The 15,556-nt window shown below is 42.3% G+C and overlaps 1 protein-coding gene across 2 annotated transcripts in view; it reads right to left on the bottom strand.

The window, feature by feature from the left end:
• Nucleotides 1-15,556, bottom strand: part of jag2b (jagged canonical Notch ligand 2b) — a 104,004-nt gene that overhangs the window by 62,572 nt on the left and 25,876 nt on the right. For both annotated transcript variants that reach the window (XM_021612192.2, XM_021612194.2), the window contains exon 3: nt 5,450-5,504. In XM_021612192.2, coding sequence (XP_021467867.1) covers nt 5,450-5,504 — 55 coding nt within the window. The remainder of the gene's footprint in view (nt 1-5,449; nt 5,505-15,556) is intronic.

Below are 15,556 nucleotides of genomic sequence, written 5' to 3'. Positions count from 1 at the left end.
GAACATTCTGTTAAAAATCGCGCAACATTTCAGCGTCCTGCTACTCATGCCAGGAATATAGTATATGCATATGATTAGTATGTGTGGATAGAAAACACTCTGAAGTTCCTAAAACTGGTTAAATCACGGCTGTGACTATAACAGAGCGTGTGTTTCATCGAAACGCGCAAGAAAAACTGGTCACTGAAAGCTGAAAAAAGTATCCATGCGCCCCTTTCATGTATTGTTTAAAGGAAACCAAATGTAATATGGACACGGATGCAATTCCTACAGCTTCCACACGATGTCGCCAAAAACGTCATTTTCATTGACAAAAATCCTTTGAGACATTACCAATAGATCCGTCATTCCATCCAGCCTACCTCAATCGATTTTGGAAGATTGAAAAATTGACATTGTTTTCTTGAGTAGCTGCTATTGAATACAGATCGCCCAGTGATCAATTTGATCGCTTATTGACGTTTACAAATACCTAAAGTTGGGTTACAAAAGTAGGTTGAAGTGTTATGTCAAAGAATATAGGCAACTTATACAATTTTTTTAAATGACGTTGCGTGTTGGAAGAGAGCTTTTTTCCTGAAGCTGACAGGCTATACAAATGGATATTTTGGGCATTCATGGACGGATTTAAATCGGGAAAAATACCAATTTGTGATGTTTATGGGACATATAGGAGTGCCAACAAAGAATATCAAAGGTAATGAATGTTTTATATTTTATTTCTGCGTTTTTGTGTAGCGCCGGCTACGCTAATTCTTTTGTTTACGTCGCCTTCAGGCATTTTGGGGTGTTGCATGCTATCAGATAATAGCTTCTCATGCTTTCGCCGAAAAGCATTTTAAAAATCTGACTTGTTGGCTAGATTCACAACGAGTGTAGCTTTAATTCAATACCCTGCATGTGTATTTTAATGAACGTTTGAGTTTTAACAAGTACATTTAGCGTAGCGCATTTGCATTTCCAGGTGCCTACTTGAGACGTCTGCGTCTCAAGTTGAATCAAGAAGTTAAGCCTGGCTCGAAGTCTGCGGTCCAATTTATCGAAAAGGTGTTCGATGAGGTTGAGGTCAGGGCTCTGTGTAGGCCAGTCAAGTCCTTCCACACCGATCTTGACTAACCATTTTTTTATGGCTCTCGCTTTGTGTACAGCGGCATTGTCATACTGAAAATAGGAAAGGCCCTTCCACAAACTTGGAAGCACAGAATCGTCTGGAATGTCATTGTATGCTGTAGCGGTACAATTTCCCTTCACTGGAACTAAGGGGCCTAGCCCGAACCATGAAAAACCACCCCAGATCATTACTACTCCAAACTTTAGTTGGCACAACGCATTGGGGCAGGTTGCGATCTCCTGGCATCCGTCAAACACAGATTTGTCCGTCAGACTGCCAGATGGTGAAGCGTGATTCATCACTCCAGAGAACGCGTTTACACTGCTCCAGAGTCCAATGGCGGCAAGCTTTATGCCACTCCAGCCGACGATTGGCATTGTGATCTTAGGCTTGTGTGCAGCTGCTCGGTCTTGGAAAGCATTTCACGAAGCTCCTGACGAACAGTTATTTTATGGACGTTACTTCCAGAGGCAGTTTGGAACTCAGTAGTGAGTGTTGCAACTGAGGACTGACGATTTCTACATGCACTCAGCGGCCCCGTTCTGTGAGCTTGTGTCGCCTACCACGTTGCGGCTGAGCCGTTATTGCTCCTAGACGTTTCCACTTCACAATAATAGCACTTACTGTTGACTGGGGCAGCTCTAGCAGGGCAGCAATTTGACAAACTGACTTGCTGGAATGGTGGCATCTTATGCAGGTGCCACATTGGAAGTCATTCTACTGTCAGTACAGGATATTCTACTGCCAATGTTTGTCTATGGAGATTGCATGGCTGGGTACTAAATTTTATACACCGGTCAGCAACGGATGTGGCTGAAATAGACGAACCCACTAATTTGAAGGGGTGTCCATATAGATTTGGCCATGTGTACCTAGATATCTAGTGTATTCCGAAAGTTCAGACCACGTGACGTTACAGCTTTATTCTAAAATGAATTAAAAATAAAATTTCCCTCACCAATCTACACACAACTCCACCATAATGACAAAGCAAAAACTGGTTTGTAAAAATTTTGCACATAAAAAAAAAAAACTGAATACCTTATTTACATAAGAACTTTTGCTATTAAACTTGAAATTGAGATCAGGTTTCCAGTGATCATCCTTGAGAGGTTTCTACAACTTGGAGTCCACCTGTGGTAAATTCAATTGACTGGACATGATTTGAAAAGGCACACACCTGTGCCACAGTTGACAGTGCATGCATGTCAGAGCAAAAACCAAGCCATGAGGTCGAAGGAATTGTCCGTAGAGCTCCGAGACAGGATTGTGTCGAGGCACAGATCTGGGGAAGGGGACCAAAAATGTCTGCAGCATTCAAGGTCCCCAAGAACACAGTGGCCTCCATCATTCTTAAAACGGAAGACGCAAGACTCTACCTAGAGCTGGCTGCCCGGCCAAAATGTGTAATTGGGGGAGAAAGGTCTTGGTCAGGGAAGTGAGCAAGAACCCGTTGGTCACTCTGACATAGCGTCAGAGTTCCTCTGTGGAGATGGGAGAACCTTCCAGAAGAAGGACAGCCATCTCTGCAGCACTCGACCAATCATGGTCGAGTGGCCAGACGGAAGCCACTCCTTAGTAAAAAGACACGACAGCCCGCTTGGAGTTTACCAAAAGGCACCTAGAGTGTGTCAGACCATGAGAAACAAAGTTCTCTGGTCTGATGAAACCAAGATTGAACTCTTTGCCCTGAATGCAAAGTGTCACATCTGGAAGAAACCTGGTACCACCCCTATGGTGAAGCATGGTGACAGCATCATGCTGTGGGGATGTTTTTCAGTGGCAGGATCGAGGTAGCGATGAATGGAGGAAAGTACAGAGAGATCCTTGTTGAAAACCACTATTCAGACCTTTTCATTGTTAATACATTTGCAAGAATTTCCCCCAAAAAATGTTTTTGCTTTGTCATTATGGGGTGTGTAGGCAAGATAAAAAAAATCTAAAATCAATTTTAATTGAGGTTGTAACAAAAATGTGGAAAAAGTCAAGGGGTGTAAATAATTTGAAGGCACTGTACATACGATTATTACATTTTGCTATATCAAAGTGTCGTATAAGATGTATGAAACTATAATAATAAAATAAATCAAATCATAGCAGCAGCTCTGTCAGTGAGTTAATGTGGATGCCACATACTTTGCAGTTTGGCAGCCATTAGAGCATGGTGACATCAGCATGGGGCTAAAGGGCTAGCGCCGCAGCGCTAATTAGCCAGTAGCTAGCCAACCCAGTCAGCCTTAATGGCTTACAGCCACACTATTTTAATTTCAAGACAGGACCAATGCCCCGTTTGCATCGTGATGCATTTCATTATGCGGTATGTCAACGTCATGCAATATCGTTGTTTCACAAAGCAAGACAAGCTGGAGGAGAATCTGTCAGAGGTTTAATTTGGGAGAATGTTAAGTAGGGCATTTTCATTTAAGACAGGAGAAACAGATCGTTTCAGTTGATAAAATATGTTTTGTTTAGTTACTTTTTCCTCAACTTGTTTCTAAAAGCTAGGCTTTACTGTAGCTAGCAACCTCCACCTAATAATCCTCAAACAAAAAAACACCACTACCGTCACAATAATCTAAAAAAGGGGAGGCAACAGAAAGTATAAATTGGCTTAAATGCCAATGTTTATTATTTTTTTAACAAAACAATATTCACTTACAGCAACAGGTAATTGTTTACAAGTTGCTAGCTATCCCGTAAACCCATCGTGGAAAACCACAAATGTTCTTATTTTGTGGTTTGGTAACTTCCTGTTCTTCGATGGACTCTGGACGGACTGAAGACGCACAGTATACGTTTCGAAACGGACGGAGACTACAACTACAAGGGGGCATTGGAATTCCTCTCCATTGTGGACAGCGCCCATTGAAATGATTGACATCTGGCGCAAAGTAATGGATTGCTTATGGTGAATGTGAATAACGCACCAGGCCGTGGCCAGACACTGATGAAAAACAGATGTAATTGACATTAGTTCATCAAAAGTAACAAGTTGCATAATAAAAACAAGTGTGGATGCTCTTCCGTACTCATCGTTGTCCGTCAACATATGAGCCACTGAAAAGCCATTGGATGATACATTTTTGACAGATTTATACAAGCTCTGTGGCCGCTGCTTAAACACAAAAAGTCAGTACCTGCAGCATTCACAGGGATACAGAATCAGAATGCATTCAGTAGTCTGCAGTTAGTAGTACATTGAAGAGGACAGCCGTGGGACCATGCGCACAGACACACACTAGCGTCCATCACCTCTGCTCACAACCTATATTCCTCCATCAGTTTTGCCTCTTCCTCACAACATTTCCTCAAGCAGTAAAAAGGGGAGATGGGAGCACACCCAGAGGACGGCCCAGGGAGAAAACAGGATACAGCTGCCAAGTGGCAAACCCTCGGAGCTAAAAACCCACACAAGTTTTTCTGAAGCCATTTCCACCAATAGGCCTATAGATTGTTATGCAGGGTAGGAGCAGACCAGTCTGTCTGTGCGAGGTGGTTGATAGTATCTGACACCAAAATGTTCTACAACCACTTGATTTGTGGTCGGGACTTGGAAGTAGTGCCGAGTGGCATATGATCCCAATCCTATCAACAAAAAAAGTTTGTGCCCATGTGGCAAAAGTAGGGCAAACGAACACACACACGTGTAGTTGCGCACACACACACACTCAGGATGAACGCTTTGTTCAATTATCATGTATAAAAAAAGTATATAACTCAATGTAGGATTTATTACACAAATAAAAAGTTAATCAATTTAGATTTTAAAAAAATATATAATTATTGTGGAGCCCATGGCACTCCATGTGTTTTCGTCGAGGCAAGCCAGGATATTTCCAGATATCTGAACCACCCATTGCAACACACCTAACCCTCTTATCGCCCTAGAGGAGTGGTATATTTAATCTCAAATTGCATCGCTTCCATTAATCTAAACTCCGTGGGACTAAAACAATGGCCACCTAGCTACCCTCTGATGTTCCCTTTGATCAGGTAGGACTATTATGATTGGAAAGTGGAGACGTTACAAAATCGTGACAAACATTACTAGAGACACTTTGCTAGCATTAAACTCAGTGTCCAAAATGGCAGATATTTGCAATGGCTAATCAACTGCTAATCAACAGTAAATAAGATAATTGTTTTACTTCCCACAGTTAGCCATGATGATTAACTAGCCAGCTAATACAGTTCACCGTTAGCAAACGCGCCAACTCTATTCCTCCAGTTACAGTAGCGCTACCGTGTTAATAAAGTGTCTCCAAAAATTGAACGGTGGTAACCATGGTAATGGCAAAGAAAGGAAGGGTGAGTGGCTGTATGCAATTCTGTACTCACTGTTGCGGGTGGAGTTGTCCCAGTCCCAGGCCTCCACGATGAGGGAGTACGCCCGCTAGAGAGGGGAAAGAGGGGAGAGAGAGAGGAGAGAGAGAGAGGAGAGAGAGAGAGGAGAGAGAGAGAGGAGAGAGAGAGAGAGGAGAGAGAGAGAGGAGAGAGAGAGAGAGGAGAGAGAGAGAGGAGGGAGAGAGAGAGAGGAGAGAGAGAGAGGAGAGAGAGAGAGGAGAGAGAGAGAGGAGAGAGAGAGAGGAGAGAGAGAGAGGAGAGAGTCAGAACTCATGACCGTCGGTGCTCTAACATGTGTACATTCTGCCAAAGAGCATTATTCCTGAACTAGAAATGCGGCACAGGAGCACCTTGCCTAGAAAAAAAATAGAGCCATGGGAGACACATGGCCTACGCACAATGTGTGTGTTGAAAAATAGGGGTGTCAAATGATTAAATAAAATGGAGTTAGTTAACTACATAAAACCATGTGACGAAGAGTAATCACATTTTACCCTAATTATGTTTAAAGATTTAAAACATTGGGTTGTAGGTAGTGGGGCAAAAAATTATTTAGTCAGCCACCAATTGTGCAAGTTCTCCCACTTAAAAAGATGAGGCCTGTAATTTTCATCATAGTTACACGTCAACTGACAGACAAAATTAGAAGAAAAAAAATCCAGAAAATCACATTGTAGGATTTTTAATGAATTTATTAGCAAATTATGGTGGAAAATAAGTATTTGGTCAATAACAAAAGTTTCTCAATACTTTGTTATATACCCTTTGTTGGCAATGGCAGAGGTCAAACGGTTTCTGTACGTGTTCACAAGGTTTTCACACACGGTTGCTGGTATTTTGGCCCATTCCTCCATGCAGATCTCCTCTAGAGCAGTGATGTTTTGGGGCTGTTGCTGGGCAACACGGACTTTCAAAGACCATGGAAGTTTTCCAATGCCTCACAAAGGGCACCTATTAGTAGATGGGGGAAGCACACATTGAATATCCCTTTGAACATGAAGTTATTAAATTACACTTTGGATGGTGTATCAATACACCCAGTCACTACAAAGACACATGCGTCTTAACTGCAGGAGAGGAAGGAAACTGCTCAACGATTTCACCATGAGGCCAATGGTGACTTTAAAAACAGGGAGTAAGGTTACACAATGTGATTACTGTGGATAGTCAGTCAGATTAATATAATAGTTTGATTAAAAATGTTTGCATGCTTGGCAAGAAGGATCTCTAATAATCCTGTTTACATGGACACATCTGAAATCAGCCTACCTGATGGCACTCTGATAAATGCAGAAACGTTATTTTTGTTTAGCGTATTTGAATGATTGTGGTGTTTTAAAATCGGCCTATTCTTACTTCGTTTTTGACCGTACCCAGATTATGATAAGCAAAGTAAGGTGTTTGCATGACTATTGAATACTCTGCCCGCTGCCATAATCAGTTTAAATATTGAATTATTACTGTGCATATAAACACTCATTTAGTGTTTAACTTCTCTAGGGTAGGGGGCAGCATTCGGAATTTTGGATGAAAAGCATGCCCAAATTAAACGGCCTGCTACTCGGGCCCAGAAGATATGATATGCATATAACTGGTAGATTTGGATAGAAAACACTGAAGTTTCCAAAACTGTTACAATAGTGTATGAGTATAACAGAACTGATTTGGCAGGCAAGAACCTGAGAAAACTCCATTCAGGAATTTTTAATTTTTTTTGGTTTTGTAGTTTCTATTAAATGCCATTAACTTAGGACATTGACTTAGGACTCAATTTGCATTTCCTATGCCTTCCACTAAATATCAAGTATTTAGAAATGGTTTCAGGCTTGTATTCTTATAAATGAGGGAGTAAGACCAGTCTGAATGAGTGGACCCTGACTTGTCACAGAGCTTTTCATGTGCAATTCCGAGAGTGCATTTCTTGTTTACCTTTTATATTGACAACGTTATTGTCCGGTTGAAATATTATAGATCATTTAGGCTAAAAACAACCTGAAGATTGAATATAAACATCGTTTGACATGTTTCTATGAACTTTACGGATACAATTTGGATTGTCTGCCTGTTTTGATTGCGTTTGAGCCTGTGGATTACTGAAGAAAACGCAAACAAAACTGAGGTTTTTGGATAAAAAGAGACTGTCGAACAAAAGGAACATTTGAGTAAATTAATGTCTTCTGAGTGCCACCATATGAAGATCAAAGGTAAGGGATTAATCTTCTCTATTTCTGAGTTTTGTAGAGCTTCGGCTTGGCTGGTTACTGTTTGTAATAATTTGTCAACTGGGCTATGTTCTCAAATAATAGTAAGGTATGCTTTCGCCGTAAAGCATTTTTTAAATCTGACATCGTGGTTGGATTCACAAGTTAATATTCTTTAAACCTATGTAAAATGTTTTGTTTTCTGAATTTTTATAATGAGTATTTCTGTATTTGAATTTGGCGTCTGCAATCTCACTGGATGTTGGCCAGATGGGACGCTAGCATCCCACATACCCTAGAGGTTAATGGTTGTGATAGAAAACTGAGGATCGATCAAAAACATAGTTAATCCACAATACTAACTTCATTGACAGAGTGAAAAAACAGAAGCCTGTACAGAATAAAAATATCCCAGAACATCCATGCTGTTTGCAACAAGACAATTAAGTAATACTGCAAAGAAATCTGGCAAAGTAATTCCCTTTTTGTCCCAAATACAAGGTATTGATCTGCCCCAAACATATTACCACTCTCCATATTTCAAGCATAGTGTTGGCTGCATCATGTTATGGGTATGCTTATAATCGTTAAAGAATGTGGAGTTTTTCCAGGGATAAAAAAAAAGAAAAAAGAATGGAGCTAAGCACAGGCAAAATCCTAGAGGAAAACCTTGTTCAGTCTGCTTTCCACCATACACTAGGAGATCAATTCACCTTTCAGCAGGACAATAACCTAAAACAAGTCCAAATCTACACTGGAGTTGCTTACCAAGAAGACAGTGAATGTTCCTTAGTGACCGAACTACAGTGGACTTAGATCTGCAAGACCTGAAAATGGTTGTTAAGCAATTATCAACAACCAATTTGACAGAGCTTGAAGAATTTTTTAAATGTTACAATCTAGTTCTGCAAAGCGCTTCGAGACATTCCCAGAAAGACTTAGAAGCGTAATTGCTGCCAAAAGTGATTCTAACATGTATTAACTCTGGGGGTTGAATACATACCTAATCAAGAGTGTTTTATTTTCCATGAATTTGTTACAAATGTTTTAATTTTTCTTCAACTTTGACAGAGTATTTTGTGTATACCGTTGACAACAATTTAAATAATTTAAAATTCTATTTGAATGAAAAGTCAAGGGGTGTGAATACTTCCTGGAGGCACTATTTTGATTACAGGGCAGGAAAAGTACAACATCTAAGTAAACACTTTAAGTAATAATAACAGATAAACCAAGTCTGAGTTCATGTAAAATGTCATACAGCTATTAGATCTAGCCTAGGCTACTTCTTAGCCACTAGTCACAATTTGATAGAACTAAAATTGGAGTCATTTGCTTAAATCTTTTGACCTGAAAACTACAGCAAAACAATTCGCTAAAAATAGAATGGATGGCATGTTCTGATTAAAATAAATGTGGGAAATTAAGACTTGAATCTAGAGGCATTCAGCCATTGCATTCTGAACATTCTCGTTTGGTTAACTAGCTAGCTACTTCGAGCCAATTAAGTATTTGCTGTTATCTAAAGAAAACACCAGGGGAATGGGGTTAATGGTTGAACGTTCTATAAAATGTTGCTTAAATTGTTACTCAAAGCTGTGCATAGTGACTGTCTTAGCACCGCAAGAGAGCTTGCTATACTGCTGCTGCCGCCCGAGAGCACAGTGCGCATTGTCTACCGAGCTTAAGGGTCCGTGCGGGAAAATATTTTTGGGGTGAAAAAAAAAACTTGCGATTAAATGAGTAAAAAAAATAATATTTTTTTTTTTAAAAAAGTGTTAAATCCAAAAGTGAATTACAGTTAACGCGTTAAATTTGACAGCCCTGGCTGAAACGTGTCAGTTTCTACATCAGGGTTAGTCAAATCCAACACCTCAAGGTACACAGTCCTGCTGGTTTACTTTCCTCCCCGGTAGGTACATTTATTGACAGGCAGGGGGGGGACCATAGGACAGAGTTTGGGGAAACCCTGGATTAAGGACACTGATTGGAAGGAAGGTCTTGTTCATTGGGGCGTACAACAGAAAAGGTTTTAAAAGTTTAAAACGTTTTGCAGGTCCAGGTAGTCCCCCACCCTCCCTGTTTGTCGGTTTTATTCCATTTGATGTCGAATGAATACAACCCAGTTTTTACTGTGGCCTTTGAGATATCAAGAACTAGTCATTGTGAGGGGTCGCTGTATATTCAGGTGATCTCCGTCCATCTTTCCTTCAATTTTTTGGAAAGAAAAATAGTAATCCTATCATGATTCTGTTCCTCCTCCAGTGAGGCATAAGATCCAGTTGTCATGTTGATATTCACAGAAAGTACAAAACATTAGTAACCCCTTCCCAATATTGAGTTGCACCCCTTTTTGCCCTCAGAACAGCCTCAATTCGGGCACGGACCGGAAAGCGTGCCACAGGAATGTTGGCCCATATTGACTCCAATGCTTCCCACAGTTGTGTCAAGTTGGCTGGATGTCCTTTGGGTGGTGGAACCTTTCTTCATAGACATAGCAAACTATTGAGCGTGAAAATCCCAGCAGCGTTGCATTCTTGACAAAAAAGGTGCACCTGGCACCTACTACCAAGCATCATTCAAAAGGCCTCTGAATGGCACACATACAATCCATGTCTATTGTCTCAAGGCTTAATTCTTTAAACCGTCTCCTGCCCTTCATCTACACGGATTGAAGTGGATTTAACAAGTAACATTAGCTTTCACCTGGATTCACCTGGTCAGTCTGTCGTGGAATGAGCAGGTTCTCCTAATGTTTTAGACACTGAGTGTAGGATATACCATGACTGAGGATACTGTACTATCAGTCAGGCGATGGGGAGCAGAACTGGAGTCAGACTCAAAGACCCATCCCTTCCCCCTGGGAATGAAATCATGACATAAAACGGAGCAACTGATCCAGGCTACTTCCCCTTTAGGCATTTAAGATTGGTTGTTATCCAAAGTGGAGTTGTAACTCCACTTTGCCCGCTGGTAGGCAAATTGGACATTTTCTTACACCTATGCAATGCTTTCAAATCTACACGTGCCTCTAGGGGCTGTCGCTGTATAGACCGGGCCAATAACACTTTGCCACCACTACATTCAACCCTTGTCGTTAGTCCTACTCCACCATTTCCAATGTGATGTAACATAACTTCACAAGCAGTCTCATTAGCTGACTACCGCTGTGGCTATGCCACTGATATATGCACTATATGTTTAGTGAGGGAGATTGTAAAGTTGGTATGACGAGGAGAGGCACAGAAGGAGAGAACGGACTGTGGTGTGTGTGTTGATCTGATCGAGGGGATCCTACTGGCTGGCTGTGCACTGCTGTGGGATTAAAGTGGGTTGTCTGGGAGGGTGTGAGTGTGTAGAGAGATTGGGCAGAGGCTGGGGATGGGGACAAGGAGCTTGGCTAGGACATGCCTAGGATGGCTGCCTGCCTGTCTGCCACCCTCCTGTCTGATGCAGACGCACAACAGATGCGCCTCTCCAAAGATGGATTATTTGACATGGATCATCCCATGACACGCAGTGCAGCTTCTGACCAACCCCCCCCCCACGGGTGGGCCGGCTGCCCCGGTCTGTGTGTGTCCATGCGCGAGGGGCCTCATATGAATGTGTACATTTATGGGGGTCCTGAATGGTGATTGTCTGTTTAGGATGTGCAACCATGTGGAGGGGGGGGCTGACCAACACATCTGTCTGGGTTTGTGGAATCTGAGCATGTGTAGCCTTTACATGTGACAAAATGTGCGTGCGCATGTCTACACATGCATTTGTTACGTGTGTGTGTGTGTGTGTGTGTGTGTGTGCGCGCGTGTGTGAGAGAGAGAGAGAGGCAGTCATTAGCGCTAGAAAGGAGAGTATTTCTATTACGTGTGTTTGTGTGCATGAGAAAAACAGAGCGGTAGCACGAGAGGGTGTCTGTATTCTTGTGTGAGTATATGATAAAGAGTGATGTTAGCATCAGGAGAGAGAGCGTCAGTAGCGCGCGAGAGAAGAGGGGGCCAGTCAGTCTCATTTAACACACACACCCTCTCCCTCAGTGATTAGGTGGATTAAGTGACAGCTGCCGCAATGGATGGATGGGGGGGGGGATAAAGGAGGAGTGTGGGCAAGCGATGGAACAAAGACTCAGGTCCCCAACAGTGTCAACCCCCCTCCCCCCAAAGAGACACCGGTGCTCCACATTCCAGAAAAACACACTTTGAAGGCTCAAAATACCTACAAATACCAATACCCCCATCCACATGCTTGTGGGCACAAGTGTACACATTTGATTTTTTTTTTTCCATAATGTCAGGTGCAATGAAATGTGTTGTTTTACAGGGTCAGCAATAGTAGTACGGCGCCCCTGGATTACATTAGGGTTAAGTGCTTTGCAAGTGCATTACACACACGCCATTATAAGTGAGATGAACTTGATGTTCTCCCCATATTGTACACCCCAGGCAATAGGAGCCGCTTGCTGCTGATCATATGACGCCTAAACACGTCTAGAGACAAGTCTGGGAACCACAATAAGAGACTGCTGTTCTAAAGTGTGATGTAAGAATATAGGTTCACACGCGCAACAAAACCTTGGACCATAATTCACATGCACAAGTGCCCTTGGATGCTCGACACCCACCCACCTAGACCCTTATTTAGAGGATTACAGGATTTAAAACCGTATAGGGGGATATGGAGAATGAGACACGCCTTACACCCCTTGACCAATAAAGCATTAGGACTATGTTAACAAGGAAGTCCACCACTCAGACTTAGGCTAAATATGGAGGTCTAATTGGCTCACGCCTTATCAATCGGGGGGGGGGGGGGGGTAGGTCTGGTGGCTACAGGCTGAGAGCAGACAGCATGGTGCGGGGGGGGGGCAGAATTCAAAGAGGGCTGAGACTGCCATAGGTTCCCACACTAGGGGATGAGGGGCAGAGTTGGCTGGTGGGAGAAGAGGATTGGAGGAAAGTGGCCTTAAATTATAGGGCTGGGGAGTTGAGAACGGTGGCAATTGAGTGGTGAGGTGGTGGGAGGGGGAGGTTATGTAGGCCTAGTTGTAATATTGTGCTTTAGGTCCCTTGAGACTTAATCAGAACAGCTCCAGGGTTAAGTTTCCCCTGGGTACAGATGTGGATCAACATTCACTCCCCAATCCTAGGCCTATGACAAGACCAGTGTCGCAATATTTTTTTCTATGGCAAATATGAAAACACGAAGCAGATCTAACTTTTTGGTCCTTTAAAAACCTGCTGAATGTACAACTGGGCGTGAGAAAGTTTGGAAAACAAATAAAAATGTGACTCTGGATGATAACATGTTTTCAAAAAGAACTTAAAATTTGCTTCTGGTATCATCCCTACTAAATCCCTTCTTTTTTATATAACCATTAAATGGGGAAAAGCATAACTGACCCAAGATCAGCATCTAGTGGCAGGGTTGAGGGAGCTTTATAATTATTTTAATAATCAATAAATTACAAAAACAGAAGAAAAATATAGAAATGCAACGTGTAAAGTGTTGGTCCCATGTTTCATGAGCTGAAATAAAAGATCAAAGAAATGTTCTATGCACAAACACTTATTTCTCTCAAATGTTGAGCACCAAGTTGTTAACATCTGTTAGTGAGGAAAGCTCATTTGCCAAGATAATCCATCCACCTGACAGGTGTGACATACCAGAGAGGTTGGCAGAAAATGTAAACGTTAATTTCTCTACCAATGTTGGTTTAGAGAATTTAGCAGTACGTCCAACTGGCCTGACAATGTGTAACCACGCCAACCCAGGCCCTCCACATCAGTCTTCACTTGCAGGATTGTCTGAGACCAGCTACCCGGACAGCTGATGAAACAGAAGTATTTGTCTGTAATAAAGCAATTGTGGTGAATAACTCATTCTGATTGGCTTGGCCTATGCCCTCCCAAGCTCACCCATGGCTGCTCCCTGACCAGTCATGTGAATTCCGTAGATTAAAGGCCTAATGATTATTTTTTATTATTATTTTTTTTCCCACCTTTATTTAACCAGGTAGGCTAGTTGAGAACAAGTTCTCATTTGCAACTGCGACCTGGCCAAGATAAAGCATAGCAGTGTGAACAGACAACAGAGTTACACATGGAGTAAACAATTAACAAGTCAATAACACAGAAAAAAGGAGAGTCTATATGCATTGTGTGCAAAAGGCATGAGGTAGGCGAATAATTAAAATGTTGCAGATTAACACTGGAGTGATAAATGATCAGATGGTCATGTACAGGTAGAGATACTGGTGTGCAAAAGAGCAGAAAAGTAAATAAATCTATATAAACAGTATGGTGATGAGGTAGGTAAAATTGGGTGGGCTATTTACCGATAGACTATGTACAGCTGCAGCGATCGGTTAGTTGCTCAGATAGCAGATGTTTGAAGTTGGTGAGGGAGATACGTCTCTAACTTCAGCGATTTTTTGCAATTCGTTCCAGTCACAGGCAGCAGAGAACTGGAACGAAAGGAGGCCAAATGAGTGGTGGCTTTAGGGATGATCAGTGAGATACACCTGCTGGAGCGCGTGCTACGGGTGGGTGTTGCCATCGTGACCAGTGAACTGAGATAAGGCAGAGCTTTACCTAGCATGGACTTGTAGATGACCTGGAGCCAGTGGGTCTGGCGACGAATATGTATTGAGGGCCAGCCGACTAGAGCATACAGGTCGCAGTGGTGGGTGGTATAAGTTGCTTTAGTAACAAAACGGATGGCACTGTGATAAACTGCATCCAGTTTGCTGAGTAGAGTGTTAGAAGCTATTTTGTAGATGACATCGCCGAAGTCGAGGATCGGTAGGATAGTCAGTTTTACTAGGGTAAGTTTGGCGGCGTGAGTGAAGGAGGCTTTGTTGCGGAATAGAAAGCCGACTCTAGATTTGATTTTAGATTGCAGATGTTTAATATGAGTCTGGAAGGAGAGTTTACAGTCTAGCCAGACACCTAGGTACTTATAGATGTCCACATATTCTAGGTCGGAACCATCCAGGGTGGTGATGCTAATCGGGCGTGCCGGGTGCTGGCAGCGAACGGTTGAAAAGCATGCATTTGGTTTTACTAGCGTTTAAGAGCAGTTGGAGGCCACGGAAGGAGTGTTGTATGGCATTGAAGCTCGTTTGGAGGTTAGATAGCACAGTGTCCAAGGACGGGCCGGACGTATACAGAATGGTGTCGTCTGCGTAGAGGTGGATCAGGGAATCGCCCGCAGCAAGAGCAACATCATTGATATATACAGAGAAAAGAGTCGGCCCGAGAATTTAACCCTGTGGCACCCCCATAGAGACCCATAGAGACTTGCCTTATGAACTGTATCTCAGTAAATAGTTGAAATGGTTACGTTTATATTTTTGTACAGTAAATTATTTGTTATTATTATTTTTTTAAATAATTACAACAAAAAAATTGCACAGTAAATATAGATGGCGGACCAAGAGGTCCCATCAAGCCAAGTAGTTGAAACCCAGACACTGGGATTGGTTAGCGCCACACACTGCAAGGCATTTTGGTAAAGGGAGTTCATTAGCTTAACATGCAGAAGTAAAAAAGAATATTGACATGCCACTTTTTATGATGTTGATATTTGCATTGGGTGGAACTAAGTTGATCATTCATTTTGATAGCTGAAAGCGTCCAGGCAACATCTCCCTTGAAATAAATTGTGTGGGTACGTATCCCGAGAAAATAAAGAATTTACTTCTGTGAAATGCTTAAAACATGACCCGCCAAACTGCGCTTTTATCACCCGCCCTCTTAACCCGGAAGCCAGCTGCACCAATGTGTTGGAGGAAACACTGTTCAACTGATGACAGAGTCAGCCTGCAGGCACCCGGCCCGCCACAAGGAGTCGCTAGAGCACAAACCAAGTATTTCAAACCAAGAATTTGGACACATTTTATGTT

This window comes from Oncorhynchus mykiss, chromosome 8, assembly GCF_013265735.2.
Source record: "Oncorhynchus mykiss isolate Arlee chromosome 8, USDA_OmykA_1.1, whole genome shotgun sequence".
Classification (NCBI taxonomy): Eukaryota; Metazoa; Chordata; class Actinopteri; order Salmoniformes; family Salmonidae; genus Oncorhynchus; species Oncorhynchus mykiss.
This window is presented reverse-complemented; position numbering and strand designations above follow the sequence as displayed.